General features: G+C 42.8%; 1 protein-coding gene across 3 annotated transcripts in view; it reads right to left on the bottom strand.

Moving 5' to 3' along the window:
- RIN3 (Ras and Rab interactor 3) overlaps positions 1–23933 on the bottom strand; it is a 58433-nt gene that overhangs the window by 23249 nt on the left and 11251 nt on the right. For all 3 annotated transcript variants that reach the window (XM_021403899.1, XM_021403900.1, XM_021403901.1), the window contains 2 exons: positions 19146–19332; positions 15812–15926 (listed from right to left, as the gene is read on the bottom strand). In XM_021403899.1, coding sequence (XP_021259574.1) covers positions 15812–15926; positions 19146–19332 — 302 coding nt within the window. The remainder of the gene's footprint in view (positions 1–15811; positions 15927–19145; positions 19333–23933) is intronic.

Here is a 23933-nt window from a genome sequence, read left to right as displayed (position 1 = left end):
TCGTCCTAGCCCAGGCCCTGTAGGTTCCCATTTTGCACTGAATACAACAATGCAGGCATTTTTTGTAAGGCGTGATTCTCAGAAGTTGTTCTTAACATCAGTGTGTGCTGGATCAGCATGAAGGGATCAGACTTACTGTGAGTGCTCAGACCATACAGCAGAGTGGGTTTTCAAACATACTTTGGGAAAAACAATCCCTTTCCCTTACATATCTCTCACAACTGCAAAAAAAAAAAATGCCTGGAGAATTTTTTTCTTTTTGGCTTAGTAAGAGTTATGTTGCAGTCAGGGATTTTCATTAAACATCTACGAAGAGCAATTTCAATACTTTGAAATACATCTGCTTTGCAGCTCTAGCACAGGAAACTAAAATAAAGACAAAAAACCCGGTGCTGTTCCAGAGAATTAACCAAAACCCAAGAGTCTCTGAACTCATTTGAATTTGCAGCAGTTAAAGAAAGCCCTTTGTGCAGACACCGGTTCTAAGGACTTTGTTCTGTGAAGAACCACATGTTCACTTTGGCATCCCAAGTTGCAGGTGGATGTAAACTGCACCTGTTCGTGTTTACAAACATGAGCAGATTGCCCACATTTGGACTAATGATTGTTTCTGTGCCAGAAAACTGCCATTTGGGAGCCTGAATTTTAACCAAAAGATTAGATCAAGCCCCTCAGTGAGAGAGGAGCATCCACATAGAAATGACTTGTCACTGTACGGTTATAACTCCACCCATATTTAGTTAAACAGTGTAAAACACCACAAATCACCAGGCACTATACAGCCAAAGCAGTCTAATTACAAAAGAATTCATGGTACAGAGACCCAAAGGGCTCTGCTGACCACTGGATCACAGCCTCAGGGCTCCCTGTGGAGAGGACAGGCTGGGAGGTGTTGGTGCTTTTCAGTGGCTGAGGACACATTATGAGGAGCTGGGAATGCTTCTCTGACATGAGCACTGCTGCTTAGGGAGGAATCATGGCACTGTCATGCAGAGGATCTTATGACTTTTGCCAAAGCTATAAGCAGGCACTTTTCTACCTGCCTGGTGTAATCCTGCTGAAAGATGCAGGCATAAAATTCATCCTTCTTGGGCTCACAAAATACACTCAGGGCACCCAAAGAGCAAAAAAATCTCCACCTCTCACCAGAGTAGTGGCAAGATGACAAGAATATGATGAATGCAATAACAAATACAAGGTGGGTTCTGTGAGCCAGACGTGTTCATAATCTTAATCATAGAATGGCTTAGGTTGGAAGGGACCTTAAAAATAACTGAGTTCCCATCCCCTGCTGTGGGCCGGCTGCCCCCCACCAGCTCAGGCTGCCCAAGGCCCCATCCAGCCTGGCCTTGAACACCTCCAGGGACGGGGCATCCACAGCTTCTCTGGGTAGCCTGTGCCAGTGCCTCATCGCTCTATGAGTGAATAATTTCTTCCTAACATCTAACATACATCTCCTCTCTTGTAGTTTAAAGCCATTCTCCCCACCTCCTATCATGATTAGATTGTGTAAAAAATTGCTCGCATTCCTGCTTATAAGCTCTCCTCAAGTACTGGAAGGCCTCAATGAGGTCTCCCTGGAGCCTTCTCTTCTTCAAGAAAACAATCCCAGCTCTCTTCAATCTTTCTTCATAGAAGAGGTGTTCCAGCCCTTGTCAAGACATATTAAGTTTTACCCAGTACTTAGAAGCCCACTGAAAGAAGTCAACTTCAGGAAACCAAAGATGAAATGTGGAGATCAGTGTTCAGTTTCGAGTAGCACAAAACAAAGTTACAATAATGGTAACATTTTACGGGTGATAGAAGCCTTAATAACACACATTAATGGTTCTCTGTTGACTGTGCTGTGTTTTCTGCCCTTTGTTCAGTCAGTAAGTGAGCATGACAAGGCCAGGTTCTGAACTGCTTTAAATAGTTGCAATTGATTCATCTTTCCTTTCACTTCACCAGTGTGCCCTTCAGAGTGTCACCTTTTGGCACTGACTAGAATCTGTCCACAAGTTTATTTTTCTCATTAGAGCTCCCCATCATTTCTCTATCCAGATGATGATGTTTTTGAGTCGTACTGTCCCTGGGCATTCTGCCTTCCTCTCCGCTTTGATTTTTCCCTGCAGATTTGCATTTGGAAGTCCTGTAGTTCTGGTCACATGGACAATTTCCCCTCTTCTTACTGCTTATACAGTCTCATGGGACCCAGTTACCTCAGCTTCTTCTTCTCTAATGGAGCTCTTAGTCCCATTCACTGTTTTTTTATTTCTGTGTAATCCTTCAGAGGCATCTGAATTCAAAGGTTTGAATTCCTTATTTAATAGCACTTGTGTTGACATGGGGCTACTGAGAACACAGCCATCCTCTAAAGTCTTGCCTCCATGTGCTTGAGATCTCTTATCTTTCCAGATTCTGGCCAACTATGAGATTTGCTATCATGGGAGTGATTTCACTTTTTAATTACTCTTCTAAAATTTAAGATGGTAACTCCACAGTCTTTTAACCAGACCTCTCACTGGTGTTCCCTTTGACATCCCTTGCTTGATACCACTGTTGCCATGACATGCCTTGCACTGGCTTGGCAGCAAACAGCTCTGGCTGGCTTTGCTGCTTGTCCTGCTGCCTTCAGCCCTTCTCATTTTGCTGGGACAGTGGGATCACTCCAAGGCAGAGGGTACTGACTGTCTTTCCAGACTCCAATGTTCCTGTGCCTCCAGGGGAAGTCATAAACATGGCTGGTAGAAGGAGCAGGTCCAGCTGGCAGACTTGCCATGCTTTACTGAGATAAAGCATGATGGAACCCCTTCACATCATTTCTCCAGTTCCCTGAGCCCTTCTGGCTCTTATTCATGCACTAGGCTTGTGGTGGTATTAAGTGAAAGAGTTTTAGCTAGAGAGCGGAACATTTAGAATACACTGGCAGAAGTCGTTACAGTGTTCATGATGTCTTTCTGCAACAGCTCTACCTGCAAGTCCCTTTATGTGTCCCTGACACTGCTTCTTGCCTTACTTTTTGATGACTTTCTCAATGGTATCGTATGATCTGTTTTCTTGTAAGGCACTGTCTGTGTTCATCTGTTTCAAGGCCTTTCCATCTTTGCTGCTTCTTCTTCCATTTTTTCCATGTCTAAGATGCATTATTCTCTCTGTTACATGGTTCTAGACTGTGTTGGGCAACCCATGCCTATTTTGTCTTTCTTGTCTTTCCTAGTGACTCTTTCATGAAGCTGTTGGTTGTTTTTGCTGTTTTGTGTTTTCTTTTTTTTTTCCTCAACAAGAAAGAGCTTCCATGGAAGTAAATGGAAGAAACTTCCATTTTGGACCTCTTCCAGAGTGTTTCTTTGTGCATCCAACTCATGCTTTCTCACAGGATTACAATTTTATGATTTCCTACAGAGTTTAATCTATTTTAGCCATGATGAAAAAATCACTGTTGGTGGCAGTTCCTGTGAAATTGAAACTAATGAATTATGAAAATGATGAAGTGTTAATGAGCTTGGGTCTAAAGTGTAAGAGAAATCTGCCTTTCAACTTTGTTCTTCACAAGATATAATTGTATGAGGCAGAATGAAATTTTGAATAGGCAGTGCAAAAAAAGAAGGTGTGAAATACAGGCCTCCACAGTCTTCTCACACCACAGCTGAATGGAGTGAAGGGGGCACTTTGCAAAGTGCACAGTTTCTCTGCACACTGTGTGCTAAGAAAATGGACTGTCCTTGCATTTCACAGCCACAGGAGTCTTGGCTGCTCCACTGTGATTTGGCTCATCCACATTCCTCCAAGGATAGGGGCAGTACCTTGGTGCACACCTGTCCGGCTTGGACAGGTACACCCTTTGCTGGGTAAGGAGCTGGCTGAAAGGCCGGGCCCAGAGAGTGGTGGTGAATGGAGTTAAATCCAGCTGGCGACCAGTCATGAGTGGTGTTCCCCAGGGGTCGGTGCTGGGGCCTGTCCTCTTCAATATCTTTACTGATGACCTGGATGAGGGCATTGAGAGCACCCTCAGTAAGTTTGCAGATGACACCAAGCTGGCAGGAAGTGTGGATCTGCCTGGGGCTAGAGAGGCCCTACAGAGAGATCTGGACAGGTTGGATCTCTGGGCTGAAGCCAATGGGATGAGGTTCAACAAGGCCAAGTGCCGGGTCCTGCACTTTGGCCTCAACAATCCCAGGCAACGCTACAGGCTTGGGGCAGAGTGGCTCGAAAGTTGTATGGAGGAAATGGACCTAGGGGTATTAGTCGACGCTCGGCAGAGCATGAGCCAGCAGTGTGCCGAGGTGGCCAAGAAGGCCAATGGCATCCTGGCTTGTATCAGAAATAATGTTGCCAGTAGGAGTAGGGAAGTCATTCTCCCTCTGTACTCAGCCCTAGTGAGGCCCCACCTCGAGTACTGCATCCAGTTTTGGGCCCCTCACTGCAAAAAAGACATTGAGGCCCTGGAGCATGTTCAGAGGAGGGCGACGAAGCTGGTGAGGGGTGTGGAGCACAGGCCTTATGAGGAACGGCTGAGGGAGCTGGGATTGTCCAGTCTGGAGAAGAGGAGACTCAGGGGAGACCTCATTGCTCTCTATAACTACCTGAAGGGAGGTTGTGGTGAGCGGGGGGTCGGCCTCTTCTCTCTTATAACTAGTGACAGGACGAGGGGGAATGGCCTCAAGTTGCGCCAGGGGAGATTTAGGCTGGACATTAGGAAATACTACTTTTCTGAAAGAGTGGTCAGGCGCTGGAACAGGCTGCCCAGGGAGGTGGTTGAGTCACCACCATCCCTGGAGGTGTTCAAGAAACGTTTAGATATAGTGTTGGGAGACATAGTTTAGTGGGGTTGGTGGTGGTAGGTGGATGGTTGGACTAGGTGATCTTGTAGGTCTTTTCCAACCTAGCTCATTCTATGATTCTATGATTTTATGCCTTTAGTTCAGCATAAACTCCTGCTGCTGCCTAGACTTATTGCCTCTGCTTGCAGGATGCTTGAGCAGAATTGTGCTATGGACATCTCGCTGCTCTGTTTCCTCCTTATTGTGAACTGTATTTCAGCAGGAGCTGAGAGCATACTTCAGGCTCTCAAGTGCACTTCAAGAATAGCTAACTCTGCTAGAGGAAAATTGTCACAGCTCGTCAGTGCTTTGCTTACAAGTACCCATGGTGAACAGGCCCAGCAGGCCCAGGGCACTGTCAGGCATTAAGAGCATAGCACAGTCTATCTGGTGAATGGCTGTCAAGATTCAAAGCACTTGTCTTCCTTGTCAGATCTTCACTTCATGTTTCTTTCGCAGTGCTCAAATTAGCTTCTTCAAGATGGTAGAAATCTCATTCCTGGTTTGCAGTGTTCCTTCAGCCAGAGACTGGGAAGAACCAGGACTGCTTGCCATGACTAGATGGCAACATGAGGTTACCCGGAGTTGTAGACATAGCCTTGTGGAGTCCTTGCAGGACACTATTATCTGAAATTCTGGGGCTTTAGTTCTTCATAATAGTTTTCAGGCTGTGTAGATAATCTTGACAAAAAAACATTATGATATGTGTGCATTTTATTGAGCACTTTGTGCTCAAAAATGCACTGTGTGCATTTTTTTTCCATTTACCTTGGTGACAGGTTTATTTCTCTAGCTCTGAGATACCTCATGAAGTACTGTAAAGCTGAGATTAATCATATAGAAAAAGGAAGTTTTCCTAACATTTTAAAGGAAATCATCTGAACCAGAACCACATTCTGCATAAGAGACTTCCAGGAAGAGGGGTGAAAGATCACACTTCCCAAAGGTTTGGAGTGAAGAAAAGGACTCTGAAATGGAAGACGTCAGATGGGCAGGCAATAGAAGGAAAGGTGGTATCTCTGTTTCCAAGAGCAGCAATGCTACTGGTTGAATTGCCAGTCTGGTTGAAGATGGTCTCCAGATTAAAGTATTCAGTAAGGAAGATTGTATTCTCACTGACTTTGAGGGTCCTTGCTGCCCTCATATTACTGTGAGCACCTCTTATTTATTTCATTTGCAGTCCTAAATACTTGTTTACTAAGCTCTTTTACATCTTCATATGGCAAACACTGTCCAAAGGCAAAAATGAACTATAATATTTTCCAATTTAGCCACTGAAACCAGGGCGCTGGTATTATAGGTACAGATTTAGAGCTGCTCTTTTAAAACCAGCAAGCTTTTTGAGTTATGTTCAAGGTACCAAGCAGAGGAGAGTAAGACATTGTCTTAGAGCAGCATGTGTAGTCCCTAGCTCTGATTACATGTACATTATTCATTCTGCATCTTAGGAGTGAAAAATAAGGAAAAAAATGCTGAAGTGAAGATTAACAAAGCTAGCAAGATCCGAACAGCTTATTTCCAACAGGCTTTCCCTACAATCCTATTGGTTTAAAAGCTGAAAATGAAAAGGTTTGCATGGAGAACAGGAAGGTAACTCTTCAGGATGCTAAACACAAAGCTTTTTAAAAACAACCATTATAAGCTAACAGAATGTTTCCAAAACAACTTGTAAACCACACAGAAAGCTGGCAGTGTTACATCTTGAAAAAAAAAAAACAGCTGCACAAATCTTTTATGTTTCAAATAAGCGGTGTGTCAAAGAGACACAGAACACAGCTCAAACATGTGAGGCTTGGTGAGACTTTCTGTTTTCCTTGCGCTGCTTGCAATTAGAAGAGAAACAATGAACTTGCACAACAGGTTATAAAATGTGTCCTCATACCATGTTTTACAATATCCCCCAAGCCTTCGTTTACTGTTCTGGCCAAACCATGAATCTGGTCTCACACTTCAGAGTGGTTTCCAGAGTGGAAACTGCTTGAAATCAAATCAGTTTTCAGGGTTCATAATGACAGGGTTAACAGAGAGCTCATCCTGGCCACGGACAGGCTGAATAACCCCAGGAAGATTTCCAAGCTAAACATCCTTAGGAGATGAGAAAACATTCAGTTTCTCTTTCCAGTCAAACCATGGACGGTGGGTCAGAAAATGACAATGTCCCCATGTCCTTGGAGGAGCCTGGGTAGAGATGGCTTTGACTTCCATGCCAGTGGAGGTAGATGAGATCCAGCAGAAAGCAGCAGCAGAACCACACACCCTGAGCTGAGGGCAATGGTCGGGGCTGAGCTGCCCAGTTATGCTATGCCATGGGGCAGACTCACTCCACAGTAGACACTTTGTCCTGAGAAGCTGTATAAGTGATGGTAAGCTTTTCTTGTTAAAGAGAAACATACAAAATCAGGGGAAATTAGCCCATGCTGAGCCCTGGGTGATTGAGGCAGATTGTTATCTGTGTTTGGGCAAGGCCAAATTAAAGATAACTAGGGTAGCTCTAGCTCTTCAGAGCTGGAGTGCAGACCAACCATCAACAGTAACAGGATCTGCTTGAAAAGAAAACTCTCAACAGTCTGCTCTCCTTACTGGCAAGATGCCTACCCCACTCAACAGCAGTAATTTACTACAGGGAAAATAGTATACCAGCCTGTATCCCGTAAGATCTCCTGATGTGCAATTAAACTGCTTAAAATCTGAAGCATAAGGTTAACTACGTCTTCAGTGTGTCTAACTTCCACTACTAAAAATACACTTTTATTATTCATTGGATAGCTAATTCTTGGGAAAAAAATGTAGTCTTGGACAAGTTCTGCTGCTGAAATGTATGATTTGCTTAATTGAGATGGAATTAGGGAAATCAGCACATTTTGGCAAGAGAAGGGCTGAGGGAGCTTTTCTCCCAAGGGCTTTGATAAAACCATTATTAATTTTTCCAGCACATTTCTGCTTTTTTTTCAGGTTAGTCAGGTCCAGAGCTGACAATATTTTCATACTTTGCCTCAATCACACAATCCATCATGCAATAATAACAAGATACATCCCTCTGATGTAAATAGCAAATATTGGCTTCCCTCACAGTACAGCAGCAGAGTTCCCTGTCAGGGTAAACAGAAAGCGTATAAAAAAGCAGCAGTGGAGGTGTCTTAGCCTGACCTTAGCCAACCTTAACCCTGACCAAGGCAGGGTTATGAAGCTGGGTGCTTGGCAGGCAAAGACCTCTCTGCAACCTTGCATGTACAGATGTGAGAGTGCTTCTTGTGACAGCAGTGCTGGCACAAAGTTACAGGTGAACTCACCTGAACCCCTGGCTCCTGCCTCCCTTAGTTTCAGTGCCCCTACATGTTTCCCTCTGCTTGTGGCCATGAGACTGCAGTACCCTAGCTACAAGTTACTGGGACTACTGATATTTTTGCTTTCCCCTTATATATATGTGTATATATACATACACACACACACACATTAAAATCACATTCTGCAGTTAACCTGAAGCTGAAGATGCTTGATGACCTTTCTAGCCAGTAGAGAAGTCTCCAGGTTGGTTCATGTGGTGGTTGCCACAGCAGTCTCTTCTTTGTACGTGCTATCGCTGAATGGCACCACGGGGAAAAAATATAAATATCTTTCCACTCCATAATGTCATGCTTAGCCTCTGATCTGTTCAGAGGAAATCAGAGCTATAAATAGAACTACCATGGTTTTCATGCCTTAGTTTACAGTATTAAGAATTCTTCTTTCTAGTGCTAAAAGCTGCAATGCTTCAATTGAAGGATGCCAACCATTTTGGTTAGAGTGACCATTTGAAGAACTAGTGGGAACAGAAATAACTGAATGTGCTTTCTGGTGGACCTTTCTGCTTGGTTTGTGATCCACCAGAGGTTGTCTCCAGGGGTCCAACTTGCAAAGGGGATAGGATGCACAGTTACTAAGAGATTTGCCTGCTACAGCTGAAAAGCCCCTTTAGCATCTGCTCAAAAACAACCCAGAAGCATTTCATGCTATTAAATCAACACGATGGAGTCTACCTCAGCCTGCAGGAAACTTGGCTCTGCAATATGCCAAGGGGCAATAAACTGCACCTGTGGGGCATTACTGGGTATTTTCAAGCACATCGAGATATCTCATACAAGTTAATTCAACTGGAAATATGCAATGATTTAGCAGACTGAGCACATTCTCTTTTTTCCACCAAACACAAGGTATTTACCAAAGAAAGGAAGGGTTTTGGGCAATCACAGAAGATACAGTAACATAGGAAATATCTATTTATATTTTTTTCTGCCATCGCCCCATAGATCTCAGCAATACTTCTCCCAGAACATGGGTCTTAGAGGGTAGGAACTGCTTTTGCAGCTCATCTGAGACATCCCCGTTGAGAAGTGCTATCTGCCCTGAGCTCACCTGAGGACTGACTCGGCCTCACTGGTCAGTCAGATCCCTCTCGTGAGACCCTGGAAGGTCTCCAGCTCAAGACCCTGAACAAAGCTGAGGTCAGACCAGGTTGTTCAAGGCTTCGTGCAGCCATGTCTTGAAAACATGCTGCACTAATTTCAGTGAAAACCTGCAAGTGCTAACTCAGGTAAATGGCTTCATCTTAGAAGTCTTAGGGACATGAAGTTTTAGGGACATGGTTAGTGGGCATGGTGGTGACAGATCCGTGGTTGAACTAGATGACCTTAGTGGTCTTTTCCAACCATAATGATTCTGTGATTAAATTCAATGTCAGGAATATGAGCACATACATTCATTCACTTTAGCTAAGAAGAGATAGATTCAGTCAGTAACACAGATTTCCATCTTTCTGTCTTCAATCCATATCAGAAGGGATCAAAATAAAAATGAATGAAATTAAAATGAATTAAAACGAATTCATAAAATGAGAGAACATTTTCTTACAGTATACTTTTCAATATACTCTGTTTTCTGAATCTACAGAAAAATTTAAACTTGCATATTTTAGTTTTTCTCTGCAGCTGTGAAGGTTATAAGCTTTTTCTCTGTCTGAAGAAAAAAAGAAGAAAAAATTCTGCCTATCTCCACTCCACTTCCTGATTCCAGCAGGCAGAGTGTTAACAAAAAGTCTTGCAAAACTGACAAGGCTATTGCAAAAGCTGCCAACAATTCTACAGATATATTCATATTACAAACATCATATGCACAACATTCCTCTCTCATTAAAGAAGCTAAACTGTGAGTATGCTACAGTGGCTGAGCTATCTTCTCCTTTCTTCTCATGACCTCATCTGAGCAGTACCTTAAAGGAGACAACATGGGAAGTATACTACTGACCATGCTGTGCCATATTAGCAATGAGGACTTTGATCTTGGAAGTTGCTCATCCAGCCTCAGCAGCATGCATTAAAATTTTTTTTAACAAAATAGAATAGGGAAATCTGTCATGATGGATGATGTACAGCCTGACTTCTCTTCCATGCTCTGCTCAGTGCTGCTCAGTGGGTGCCCTCACACCACTTGTACCTGCCACTCTGCAGAGACATGAGGAGTAATTTGCAGCCCTCATGTCTAAGCTCTGCTGCCATGTGCTAGGCATGCTCACAGCCCTCCCCTCAGGCTGTGCCACAAGACTAGGGCTTTCAGCAGCTTTGCTTGGAGCTAAGCCTGCAGAGATGTGCAAAGTCAATGCCCACGGTACTCTAATGTCTCTCTGTAAACACACTGCTGCCTTATTACTATTGCTTAATTACCATCTGTTACCTCTACTGACCAGTCAGAACAACTGTACATGCTCTTTTTATGCTGTGTAAATGGCTTTCATCTAATTATCAAAAAGGTTCCCATCTGTGCTTGGCAAGGAGGAATGAAAGTGTAGAAGTGGCTGAAGTAACTTGGCGAATGATGAACAAAGCTGGTTGTTGAGATTAGGCTGGCTTTCACACTGTTAGAGACTGCATCTAATTGGCTCAATTGAGACAAGAAAGTAGGCTGTAAAAGCTTAGCCCTAAATGATCTCTTCTCTTTTCTGATTTATTTCACCCTTCCCAAAATTCTGTGTGCATAGAACACCATTGCTTGCCTGCACGGCTGCCTTGTCCCTTCAGCAGAGCCTGCCATCCTGCTGCCTCTTGGTCTTCTTTGTTCCTGGATGGACAGGAGATTGAGGGGGTGGATTACAAAGTGGTCAGGTCCTTACAAACTTTCACAGCCAACAGGTTTCTTTTGATCAAAGTAGATGGAGAGCGAATCAGGCAGGTGAAATGCTGTGTGTTTTACCTGACTCATTTTAGTCAAGTTTTTATAAACCTCAGCTGCCTGCCTTAAGCATTTTGTATAGGATCCAGCCTGCACTCCCTCTGCTGGGTCTGACTTTAAGAAAGACCAAATAAGGTGACCAGGACGGGACACTGGATTTCTTTATCAACATCGTTTTTGCTACCAGCCTCGCAACTTCACAGTAATATTTAGTGATCGTTCTTAAACAATCTGGGTCAAGCCACTGGATGCCAGTGAGCTGTCATACCATGGGATATTTAGGAGAATATTCACCAAGAATCTTACAGTACTCTATGCCAATATGGCTGAAGGCTGAAAAATAAAGCACAGCTGTTTAAATTCAGCCTCAGACACACAGGCTCCAATTTTGCATCTCTTCCACATCTGGATAGTCTTAAAGTTGTGTGTCAAGATTTTAGGAACTGACCTGGGAACCTGAATGGGTAAACCCTTGCTAGATTATGCTTAAAATAAATTAAATTCATCATATTTGATCATCTGAGAGTTCAGCATCCTTCACAGGACTTCAGAATTCAGAGTGGGTTGCAGAAGGAAATAGCTTGGAGTAATCCACATGGAGTCACTCTGCGGCACTACTCTGCTCGTAGTTTAACACCTCTGAAAAGAATTTCTTCAGCAGAGGGATAGTTTGATTTTCACATTGCAACTCTTCACTTTACTGTCTAGCATTCACTATGCAGTACTGAATTGGCAAATTAATTCCATATTTCTTTTAAACATTCTAATATTATGTTCTTTCTTATTTTATGCGGCTGCAGATGCTTCTTCTATTTACTTTTATTTTACATATCTGGAAAGGAATCACATCCTCTTTTGTTGGTACAGAAAGTTTGGAAAACAAATTCTACACATTGTACGCCAAAGGATAGATACACAACTCCTGAGTAGTACATAGCCAATTCACATTTTTCATGAAATCAAATTAATTTCAGTTATAATTCACAAGATTTCTCAGAAAAATGAGGCATTACATTCAGTATATGGCACTAGAGCATACTTCTATTGAAGGGCCTCTTTGGCACGTACATTCATGACTCTATGTGAAAGCAAAAGTTACGGTCACTATCTGCACCAAGTGGTCTATCATACTGAGATATTTTCTTCAAGCTCTCAGTATATGTTACTCCAACATGTTAACAGGACCAGGCACAGTTACTTTAAACATCCAATTCTTTTCTTTTGAATAGTCCTGTGGTGTTACTGGCATGACATCAGCTGCATGATTTCTGACTGCATACACATAAAAGGGAAAGAGAATCAGGACCTCAGGTTATGATCTGTTAGCTGAGAAGAGAATTGGAATAGATGAAATTACAGCTGAGGGCAAGAATCAGCTAAGGAAATGGCAGTCAAATCTTAAGTTACGTGAGGCTAAGGCTCTGTTTAGGTATGAAGCAGAAGTAAGGAATGACTCTCAGAACAGAAAGCATCCAAAGCAGTTGAGATTTTAGCAGAGTTCGAGAGGTATCTCTCAAAGTTGCATCTCTAAATGGAAGAAATCTTGCTTTCCTTCTGAAAGATTTCCACTAGGCTATAATGTATCCGAGCAAGAAGTAAGGGAACCCTCAGACCAAGAAATAAAACCTGACATCCAAGCCTTTGAATGTTGATGGGTTTCTCAGCCTTCTGACGAACAACATGCCATCTGCTGTTGGTTCACTACAATAAATAAATAAATAAATAAAAAATGCGGAGACAAGGCCTTTGCCTTTCTGTCTCTGAAGGAAGGACAACCAAAGACGAACCAGATGGAAATTTTTAAAATCCAGACTTTTTGTTCTCCTGTTTTATGATTTTGAGAGCTACTTCATGAAACGGGTGAAAAATCCCTATAAAAAAAATGGAAAGTCTTTTCATTTTTTGATCTTCCTGCCTACTGGGTTCTTCGGGGATTTCCATTAAAAAAAAACAAACACCTCAATTAATTCCATGCTTCCCCTCAAAAAAATGATACTTCCCTAAATATTTCATCAAAACAACAACAAGGCAGATCTGATATAGGGAAAGAGAAGAGCAGAACAATGGTGCACCATTATTTGGCTAGGAAGCTTCTTTTTTTGTATGCTTCAGTGAATGGCCATTTATATAAGGATCCCAAGAGGCTTGGCAGCATCCTCTGCATCACCATTACAATACTCGGGAAAACCTCTTCAGATACAATTTGGAAAGTAAAATGGAATGAGAGTGGCTTTTTACAAAGAGTTGAGGAGTAAAAATTGCTGTCCAAAGCTGTATGTAGTAAGAATAAGACATGGACATCACTGTAGAGGAGGCACAGAGACATCATATCAGTGAGGCTCGCTCCTCCTTTTAGGAAGAGCAGAAGAACTGAAGAGTCTTTAACCTTCTAAAACTAAAGATGGGATGCCTGGAAAAACTCTACCAGTATACAGGGGTCTTCCTGTCATACACCTGACATATTTTACACATTCTCAGGAAATGTAAGACTGTTTTTGCAATGAATATGCGTCACAGAGCAAGATAATATCTTTGGTCTGCAGTTAATCCCCATGTGCACTCACATTTACAGCATTCTACAGAAAGGTGAAGCACAGTTTATTAAGCTAAGGCAATTCAAATACAGAAGGGTATTACAGGGGAAGCTCAGATGCTACTTGGAATTATTTTAAAGCATTCTGAAAATATATAATTTTATTTTTTCAGCCAATTTAGAAAAAGCTTGGAGTCTTGTAGAAACAATACATCAAAGCTAGTGTATTAGGTTACCCCAAGACAATGACGATTTATTATCTCTCTGTGCACCAAATATAGCCCTTTGGCTTTACAAACAGGAATCCATTCTGTTTCCACTAAGCTTGAAAGTCAGGCTACTTACCTCAAATGAGAAAGGAAGCAAAAGCATGATCATTTGCTTGCCCAGTGTGCTCTTGTCAAAGTGGTGCACTATGGAGAACCGTGAGGCTTTCTAAAGCTCAACACTGACAGAATGCAAGATAAAAAGAGCATGAACGCACCAGCCTCATGGCTGCAGTGGTTGCTGCACATGTGATAGCAGTTCTCCTGTTCTTTGGAGGGCTAATTTTTAATTACCTTATTCCACTTACTTTGCAACTTATATGAAAGAGGTGGAAACTGATTTTCATCTTGTTTCTATCAAAAAGCTGTGTCTTTGAACACATGCTTTCTGTTAAGCTAGTGATAAATTATAAATAGCAAGCAAATAAGTTTGAAAAACAGCACAGAAGTCCTTCTACCAAGGCTTGCACATGGTGAAATCCTTAAACAATACATCACTTTGCCTGTCCTCAAAGAAATCGGGTATTATGGCACAAAACATAAGTCAAGCCAGAACATTTCTATATATGACATTTTTAGAATGGCAGGATTCAATTTTTCAACTTTTATCCCCAAAGAAAAAGCAATTCTCCACCATAAAAAACCTAAGCCCTAGCTCCACTTCAAAATAAGGAAATAAAATACATTTTTCTCATCCTGCAGTTAACTCATGTCCCTGCTGGGCACCGGATAGTTGTGGCAAAATTTCTGGTTCTTCCAGTCTCATTCAGGAGCATTGGACATGCGTGGTGCCTCTGCAAGTGCATGCTCCAAGATGAACACAGATGAGAGAGAAAGCTCAGGAGGCAGCTGTGCTCTGTGCAGGAGCAATGATGAGGCAGCCTGCAGCCTAACACAGAATCATGAATCATTAAGGTTGGAAAAGATCACTTAGATAATCTATTCCAAAAATCAAATCATCAACTAACTAAACCTTGTCCCTCAGTGCTGCATCTACCCTTTTCTTGAAAACCTCCAGGGGCAGTGACTCCACCACCTCCCTGGGCAGCTCATTCCAATACTCCACCAAATCAGAGTGGTTCAAGAGATTCAGTTGTCTCTCTGGCTTCAACACCTTTTTGTCATGCAAAGGTACATATAGAGAAATGCATGAGAATGAAAAAGGTCATTGGAGCAAGCAGGAATAGGGAAGAAATAATCCAAAGCACTGTAGAACATGTAACCCAGGGGGCTGGCTATGGAGCCAGAACTCAGTGGCAGAGCATTCGTATAAATTAACAGTGTAAGCCATTTTGATGAACTCTTTCAAGGGAATGCTTATGCGACTACCCTAAAATTCTTGTGTTTACAAATATTTCTTTCAAAGTGGAAATCACATGTATTGCACATCCACTTTCACCAAGGGCTGCATCAGCTGTGCCTACTGTGCTGAACCTGAGTTCATCCTTGCTTGCTCACAGCAGACTTGGCTGTCCCATTGGGAGCAGCACCATTACCACCAGGCCCAAGACCCAGCTGCATCCCACGAACAGCAAGGCACTGAGAACTGTCAAACAGTTTTGAGTGGCCAACTGTTACAGAGAATTGTATGAGGTTTGTGAAAAGCAAAAGTAGCAAATGTTGGACAGCTGGCAGTCAATAATCTGGTGGCAGAAATAGAGATAGTCGCTGAGTTAACAAGGCTCAGTCTGTCAGAGCCCTACACTGTGCTCAGGAATTCCATCTGGTGAAAGGCAGCTCCTTGTTGGATCAAAGCACTGGCCTGCCCACCTGGGGGTCCTTTCCTTTCCTGTCGCATGTCTATAAATGATAACACAAGGTGCAGAACTGCAGGGGAGCTGAGGTAAAGCAGCTGCAGCAAATTGTAACCAAACTACACTGTGGAATCAAGATCTCCTGCCCGTCTCAAGAGAACCTGAGCTCTGCAAGTGAGATTACATAAATGCTGGTGATCACAAGTGGATTCTGTATAATAACCAGAGCAAGAGAAAAGACTGTAAAGAACTTACTCGACTTTTCTTCTTTAATGTTGTACTCCAGCACACCAGGAGTGTTGTTTTGGACAGGCATGCGGACTGCAAGGATCATGTTGTTCGCATTACCCTCTTTCCTAACCAAGAACATCTGAAAAGGCGGAAAAGGAACCGAGCTTAGCTACATTAAATGTGCTTCTGAGCATTATTTAAATACTTTGACAATGAAATTCTTTATCAGTTCAACCTGTCTTTGAATAGTCTTATTTTAGTTTCGTTCCTCTTGGTCAAGTTTTATATTACAAAAAATAACATCTAAAGGGACATTTTGTCCAGGTGAAATTCAGAGCTGCCAAGGAACTAGAAAAATTTATATGCGTCACTGATGCCCTACTTAAGCCCAAGGCAAACTCTTTCACTAACGGAATTGCACTCCCAATTAGTCAAGTGATGCTCCTCACGTAAGTGCCCTAAACTTCAAACAGTTCACCCTAGAATGTCCCAGTTGATGTCCAAAGCACAGAAGTCACTTGTACATTGAGAGAGAAAGGATTTAAGTGTGGAACACAAGGCCAAAGGCTCTGGTAACCACAGTATCCCATAGCAGAGTTTTATCACACGTCCAGAAGATCATCCCAGCTGGCATAGGCCCCAGGGGACTCTTGACTAGTACCCTGGGTGAAGTTATGAGGTCAGACCAGGCTGATTAGGTCTTCCCAGGGCAGCATTTTGCACACTTGTCTTTGTTGCATTTTGTAAATTTCCTGCCAGCTCCAGCCTCACAGTTTGCCTATGTGCCTCTGGATGGTAGCACCCCTACAGGACCAGTGGAATAATGAAAAAAAAAAAAAAAAAGAAGAAAGAGAAACTAGGAAGAAAATAAAAAGCAGAAAATAAGAAAAAAGAAGAAAGGGTGAAAGGAGAGAAAGAGAAAAGAAAGAGAAAAAAGAGTAAATAAAAAGAAAAAAAGACAGGAAAAAAGAAGAAAGAAGAAAGAAAAGATAAAAGGGAAAAGAGAAAAGGGAAAGGGGAGAAGAGGTAGAAGAGGGGGAAAGGAAAGGGAGGGGGGAGGAAAGGGGGGAAAGGGAGGAGAAGGCAGGGGATGGGGGGGGGAGGGGGGAACAAACATATCTTGTTCTTTGCATTGCATGAGCTCCCAAACTGTGTTTCTAATTAGAGCTCATTGTCAAGAATATTTTTAGCTTGTATCTCGAAACTGCAGATACAGAGTAATCTGTATCCTTATCTGTTCTTTGATAGTAGCTTGCAGCAGAAAAAAGCCAAAGCATTTTCATTAAAATGGAATTAAAAATTGGGCTAATTCTAGAGTCTGTGTATTAATAATAGAAATGAGTTTGAGTCGATAAAATGATTAATCAATTAGGAAATCTACCAAGAATAGATTAATTTCTTGAAAGAGGAATTAAAAAAGAACTTCTCTTGAAGCTGAGACCTTTCTCTGCTTGTCTTCCAGTCACAAGGGCATCTCAATTCGCTTTGAAGCAACCATGCCAAACACACGGACTTGACGCAGCTTTGCAACTTCATACAGTGCTGTGGTCTTGGCCTCTGACATACCAAAGAGTTTGAATCTCAGGCTCAGGTCCACTGACAGCACAGAGAAAATCCAAATAAATGCATGACAAGTAGATGCAAGACTGAGGCATGGCTATTTCTAATGCTGGGCAGCTCCCACCTTCTACATAACAGAATGTCTGCAGGCGGGCGCCACAGGGGCTCTCCCTTCCCCGGATCCTACCACCTGTGTGTTAGAACAGTCCCTCTAGCACATACCAAGAAACTACCATGGCTTTGGGTCTTAGACAGCACTATCTCACGTCACTTTTGTCAAGTGTTTCGTTTGAAATTAAAGGAGAGAAGTGAAACTTGGAAATGAATCACTTCTGTTTTCTGATCATTGAGCCCCGTTGCCATGGCTCCAAAAGCTAAAATTGGACCATGGATGCTAAGATGAGAGGAAGGTGGGCTCTACTGAGCCGTACCTAATCCTGCTGCCTGGATCAGGACTGGAACACCAATGAGCCTCTTCACTGGGAGAGGCATGGAGCTGGTTCAGCTTCAGGTGTGCTGCAAGGATTGGGCAGGAGAGCCAAGACAGCACCAGCACATGCTGTCTAATGCAGCTGGCAGCCTTTCCCTGCTGTGGGGTGCTCTGACGTGCCAGCTTGTCATCTGCCTGTGCAGAGCCACAGCCAAAATCATGTTGGAGGAAGGTGTGAGGAGGTGCAGCCAACCATCCCCAGTGGTGCACCAGGCCCAGCACTGCCAACCGGGCAAGGGTAGGGTTTGTCCCACTCTGCTCTGTGTGGTGCAGCCTCACTTTGAGCACTGTGTGCACGTTTGGGCCACAATATAAGGACACAGAAGTATTAGAGTGTGTCCAAAGGAGGTCTAAGAAGATAGTAAAAGGTCTGGAGGACAAGATGTATATAAGGAATATCTGAGGTCCATTAGTTTGTTCAGCCCAGAGGAGGGTGGAGGGAGACTGTGGGGCGGTTTACAGCTCCTCGCAGGGAGTGGACTATTAGAATAGTTTGTACGCAAACCTTCCAATGTGATTCCTCAGCCTGGTCTAACTGCTCATTTGCTGATCCACTACATCTCTTGAAGACCTCCTGCATTCCTGATGGCTTCACACACAAGCAAAGGCAGCTCTTCCTGCTCCTTCTCTCTAGTTCCCTGAGCCTGAGCTACAACTGAGCAACCACAGTCCTCCTGTACTCCCTCCAGAGATAACCCTTGTGGGATTAAATCTGGGGACGGAGGTTAGTGAAGAATGCTTCTCTGTGCCTACTCTGCGCCAGGCCAACATCCACTCTAAAAATCTCAAGATCCTGGAGATCTTTATGGCTTTCCTCAATCCTGATTCAGTCTTGACCTGGAAACTTTCCCTCTTGCAAAGTAAGGCTCTTTCTTTTCTTTTTTTTTTTTCCTTTTTTTTTTTTTTTTTTTTTTTTTTACACCATTTATTCTTAAATTTTCTATCTAGAAATAAAATGTAAGCAGAGCTGTAGGTTAAATACTGCAGAGGGACAGATGAGAGGGTGTCTGCAGAGAAGTGAACTCAGGAAAAGCCAGGCACGGGTACCTAGTTTTATGGTGAACAGGATGGCATCTCCATGAAACAACATGCTAAGTAAATAAAAACATACAAAATTTGTTGCTTCCTAAAGCCACTAAGTTTGTCTTGTGACACTGTGAGTGGTTAAAGCATCAAAAGGTAGTGGAAACAGAGAGAGTAAGTTGCTAAATATTTTTGCTTCCACATGAAAAGAAGCACTGCTCCCCTAACCAGCTCCCCCCGGGGCAGGAAATGTGGTCGTCTGAAATGAAACTGCTTTGGACTTACCCCCGCTGCTTCTTTGCCAAGAATTGCCACAGATCTTTCCTGGTTCATGTTCAGCTGAAGCCAGACAGGGCAGGTCTTGATAAGTTTATCCAGGATGCTGACTCCTGACAGCGAGAGGCAGTTCCGTAGAGAAGTGGCCTGACAGAGATGTGTCTCTTTCCCCTCTTCGCTGGTATCGCTGCTGGGGCTGGAACACAGAAAGGGAGACCCTTGTAAAAGAAGAACTGCAGGTGGAAAACTTTGGGGGAGTAAGGACTGCAAATACAAACACACAGATATCACACAGCATGCAAACACACGCACACAGGGCACTTAACATCCAGAGAGTTCCTTGAGGGGCATCAGACCAAAGCTGTCTTGTTTTGATAGAGGCAGACTGGGCACACAGCCCCGACAGACAGATAAGCCCTGTCCTAATGAATACAGCCTCAAGCTAATGATGCACGCTGCAATACAGACCACAGGTTTGCAGAGTGCTTTCTGCTGCAACCTGTGGGTTTCAGCTGATCTGCCTGCCTTGCCTGAGCAAGGTACCAGCAGCTCTCACTTTCTGGCAGCCCTGCTCTGCACACAGCCAGGCTGCCCTCAGGTAACCTGCAAAAAGGCAGACCAAGACATCTATCTCACTGTTTAAATCAGCAGTGACTGCTCCCTGCTAGCACTGCTGAGGCTGCGCTGGTTGGAGTGGCTGGTGGCCACAGAGAGGGATGCGCGGCTGCCACTTATTCTCAGCTACGTGCAAGACATAAGAATATTGAAATGTCACTGCTGAGAACAAGAAAGATCTGGGATGCGCTGTCCTTTAGATTCCTGTTCTGGTCAGAGAGAAAAGGAATTAATTCTATTCTTTTTCAGTCCGTACTGTTCAACGGCAAAATGGCATCAAATGCTGGTTTCTAACCGTGGCACTGGTTCCACAAAGTACTTATACATGTGCTTAACACTGCAGTCAGCAGAACTACTGACAGGTCTGGTCTTATGATCTCTGCTGGATAAGGCTATGGATTCATGGACATAGGCTCATCATTCATTTAATTAATTGATTTTAAAAGTAAAGAAAATGGAGAGAACGTAAGCATAGTCACATAGTCATATGCTTTTCTGCACCAATTTTGCTGCTTAGATGCAAGAGCTGGAAAGAGCAGGACTCTCACTTTTGATTTGCTGTTATTTCAAGACTTTTTCATTTTCCTTTTTTTTTTTTTAAGATACAGATCTTAAAGTAGTACATCTAAAATAAGGTCAGACTTGAACTACTGAAAGAGTTCCCTCAAAGGCTTAATGTATCACAGCATGCTTATCCCAAAATTTAGTTTTTATAAAAATAGCCTTTCAAATCCCAAAACCAATGGTGAGATTTTATTTTTAGAAGTTTTTTTTTTCTTAGAAAGTGTATGCTCCTCTGCAATCCCAACTGCTGATTCAGGATATTAGTCCACACTCTTGACTTTAATCAATTCATTTTCAATGTCAAGACAAAGACAATATGAATGAGAGAACTATCTCTCATTCTTTAAATATCAAGCACATTAAAAAAAACAACAAATAGAAATAAGTGAAATGTTTTCTTTTGTTCGTGATAAAAGTCAATCTTATCACACAGGTGAGGAAATTTCCTTTATATATGGTAGAATATGATTTTAAACAGTATCATCTAAGCAAGCAGTAAAACAGTGGAGGATAGCTTTCAGAAGGAAACTTGTTTCATCTCTTGCTTTTCTTTCCTTACAGTAGAAACTAAAGGAAACATCTAGTAACCACACAAAAAGAAAACATTGCTAGATGGCAACATTCATACTTGGAAACAGGAGAAAAGTAATGAGCTGAAGGAAAACAAAGGTGAGTTATAGAGAAATGCTCCAAAAAGTTGTTATCAAAAGCTTCTCTCTGTATTAGCCACCCAAGTATGAATCTGATTGTGCCAATGATGCGCGAAACCCAGGGTAGAAGGAAGCTGGTGCCGGTAATGCCTTGCTGTGTCAGCAGGAGGTGACATGCATTGCACCAGCTCCAGCAATGTTGAACTTCATTACCCTTTAATCATGTAATGGGAAAAGGATCAGCAAAGCACTGATACTCAAGAATTTCATCACCTGGGGGGAACCAAGGGTATCAGCAAAGGCTGTGAAATAACCCAGAGGAGCTTGAACTTGAAGATGAGCTCACACATGGCCTTCCACATAGGAAAACCCAGCCTTGGTATGGGCAGAGGTTGGGGTCCTGCTCACAGCACCAGTGTGGTCTTGGCAGCAAGAACAACCAACCCATGAGGAAAACAGAGCTGAACTCACAAAGCATGAGGCTGCATGTAGGGCTCATCATCTAAGCATTAGAGAACAGATGAGAAACAGAAAATCATTCCAGACTTGACATATAGAATGAAAGTTGAACAGTTAGAAAATATTTTTTTTAATACACTGCATGATTTGAGTGTGGGGATTTTCAGTGCAGATAATTAAAGGCAGTGAATGAGGCTTTTTGGCAGAACGGGAACCCAGCCTTTTGGGGGCGATCCGCCCCTCAGAATCCAGCCCAGCAAAGAAGGATTCAGGCTGTGATACCTGTGCAGGAGCATCCCAGTGAAAAGGGAGGGTAATAAAAGGGAAATGTAAAATGAGTAATTAATGGGGTCATATTAAAACAGAGCAATGTTAGGATAGATGCTTCCTGACAACAAGTTATAACAGATGATGGATAAGTTCCCAAGAGAAGGGGGAGAGAAATGCATTGCCAAAATCTCTTAAAATGCCATGTTTAGAGCACTAGCAAACACTCTATAGAGCCAAATCCTGTGCTAGTTAAGAAATGGGAGTGAGTGGCTGAACAGACCTTTCTCAGCTGTAATGCTGTGACACATGACACACCAGTTGATGCAGTTATGGCACTAGACTTCTTTCCTGGGTACAGCTGTCACAAAGATCTAGATGCCAGGCTGTGGGAGTGCTTAATCCACCAATTTAATCTGGCTCTGAAGTAGCTCTGGTAGCTGCAGAGAGAGGAGGGAGCACGGGCAGCTCCCAGGTTCTTGCTGTGCTGCCAACTGAAGGGATTTGCAGGGCCGCTGCAGTGAGCAGCCAGCCTTTGCTTATTTCTCTCAATCAGAATTCACTCATCAGATGATTTCTAGGCTCACAATTTTAAGAAATTACATGGTGTTTGAATAACTCCCTCCTCCTACCATCCCAGAAAACCCTTTGACTGGTACAGGTACTCACCTCTGTTATGCATGATGTGAAGCTGACCCTAGAGCTGCTGGCTTTTCATTTCTTTATTGAATTATTTCTGCAAAGTATTTTGAAATCTTGTAGCTACTCTGCTAAATTGAACTCAGCTGGGATGTAGGAAACTGTGCATTGCATAGTGATTGGCAACACAGATTAATTAATTACACAGTGATTATATTCACACACCTGCCCCAGTTTGGCAGAAGGAATCAGGTTGCTAGGTTCTAAGTAATCATAATGACAATGGTGATTTAATTACCGCACAGTGACTGTGCACTGAAATAATGACACCATCCTGGCTCATTGCTTTAGAAACTAAGACCCACACTTGCCAGCTGAATAATCCTAGAAATCATCAGAATTGAAAGGGGATGTATTTCACTAAATTTCATGCAGGCCCAGGCATGCCTTTGCAAGGGACTTCAGAGAAAGTTGCTGACACTTGCTGGCACCAAAGTCTTCCTGGCTGCACTGTGTAGGCCTGGTACTCTGCATTGCCCAGAGTCAGCTGCAATGCACAGAAGCCATGTGCAATAGCAGTGGGAGCTGTCAGATCAGCTAGGTCACAGTTTCCATCCATGCAGATGTATGGAACACATTCACTTATGTGTAAACCCTGCAAGTGCAGCAACACACTTTGCAAGAAACACAGGAGCTGAAGGAGGAAAAGCTTGAATCTCCTGAAGCAAACACACAGCGCTGGTAATTCCTGTGGCCGAAAGAGAGAGCTGGGAGCAAGAAGCTTCATGGAAAGCATCAGATGATGATGCTGAGATTACGCAATTAAAAAGGCTGGCAGAAAACCCACAGCCCTGTTTTATACCATGTGTCACAACCAACCCAGCTGTACTCAGTTGCAGAGCTCTGCACCACTGGTAATAGAAACAGATTATTGTATTCCTTTATTTCATAGTCTCCTTCATGCTGAAAAGGGTATGAAGTTCTGAACCTAGCCCATCAGAGAAGGAATAGTTAGAGTTACAAGAGAAGTAGCAAGAAAGTGCTATAAGGTTTCCTTAGCTAGACCCATGCTACGTACATTGCTACCCATTCTTGGCTTAATATTACTTCTGGCTATATAGAGTCATTAATAATCCTTATTCTGACAGCTGTGAATTCACGTGCTGTTACTTTCAGTTTACTGATCAGGGAGGAAAGTTATGCAATGCTCAAGCTAACAAACATAAAACTTTATTTTACTTCTCTCTTAGATGTGGTCATTTCTCAGTGCCTTCCCTTCATTCTCATAAGTCAGTCAATCTTTGCTTCTTTAATCAGTTTAGATCAAAGTAACCCAAAATGGAGGAGAGAGATGCATTTAATTTATGGGCATGGCTTAGGTGACCTTGTTTAATTTTTTGCCTATTTCCCTAAAGCTGACAGAATGGAGGTCAGGATCCAACTTAGAACTTCTTGAGCTATTTCATCACAAAACAGAGTACTGAGAAAATGAGAGGGCCAAAAAGTGACCCATGGAAAGTCCCACAGCACAATAACTAACTGTATCCACAAAATGTTGACATTCAGACTTCACTATTTTTTTTTTCATAACAGAGCCAGAAGA

Source organism: Numida meleagris, chromosome 6, assembly GCF_002078875.1.
Source record: "Numida meleagris isolate 19003 breed g44 Domestic line chromosome 6, NumMel1.0, whole genome shotgun sequence".
Classification (NCBI taxonomy): domain Eukaryota; kingdom Metazoa; phylum Chordata; class Aves; order Galliformes; family Numididae; genus Numida; species Numida meleagris.
The sequence above is the reverse complement of the archived record's forward strand: the minus strand, read 5'-3'. Positions and strand labels throughout refer to the sequence as shown.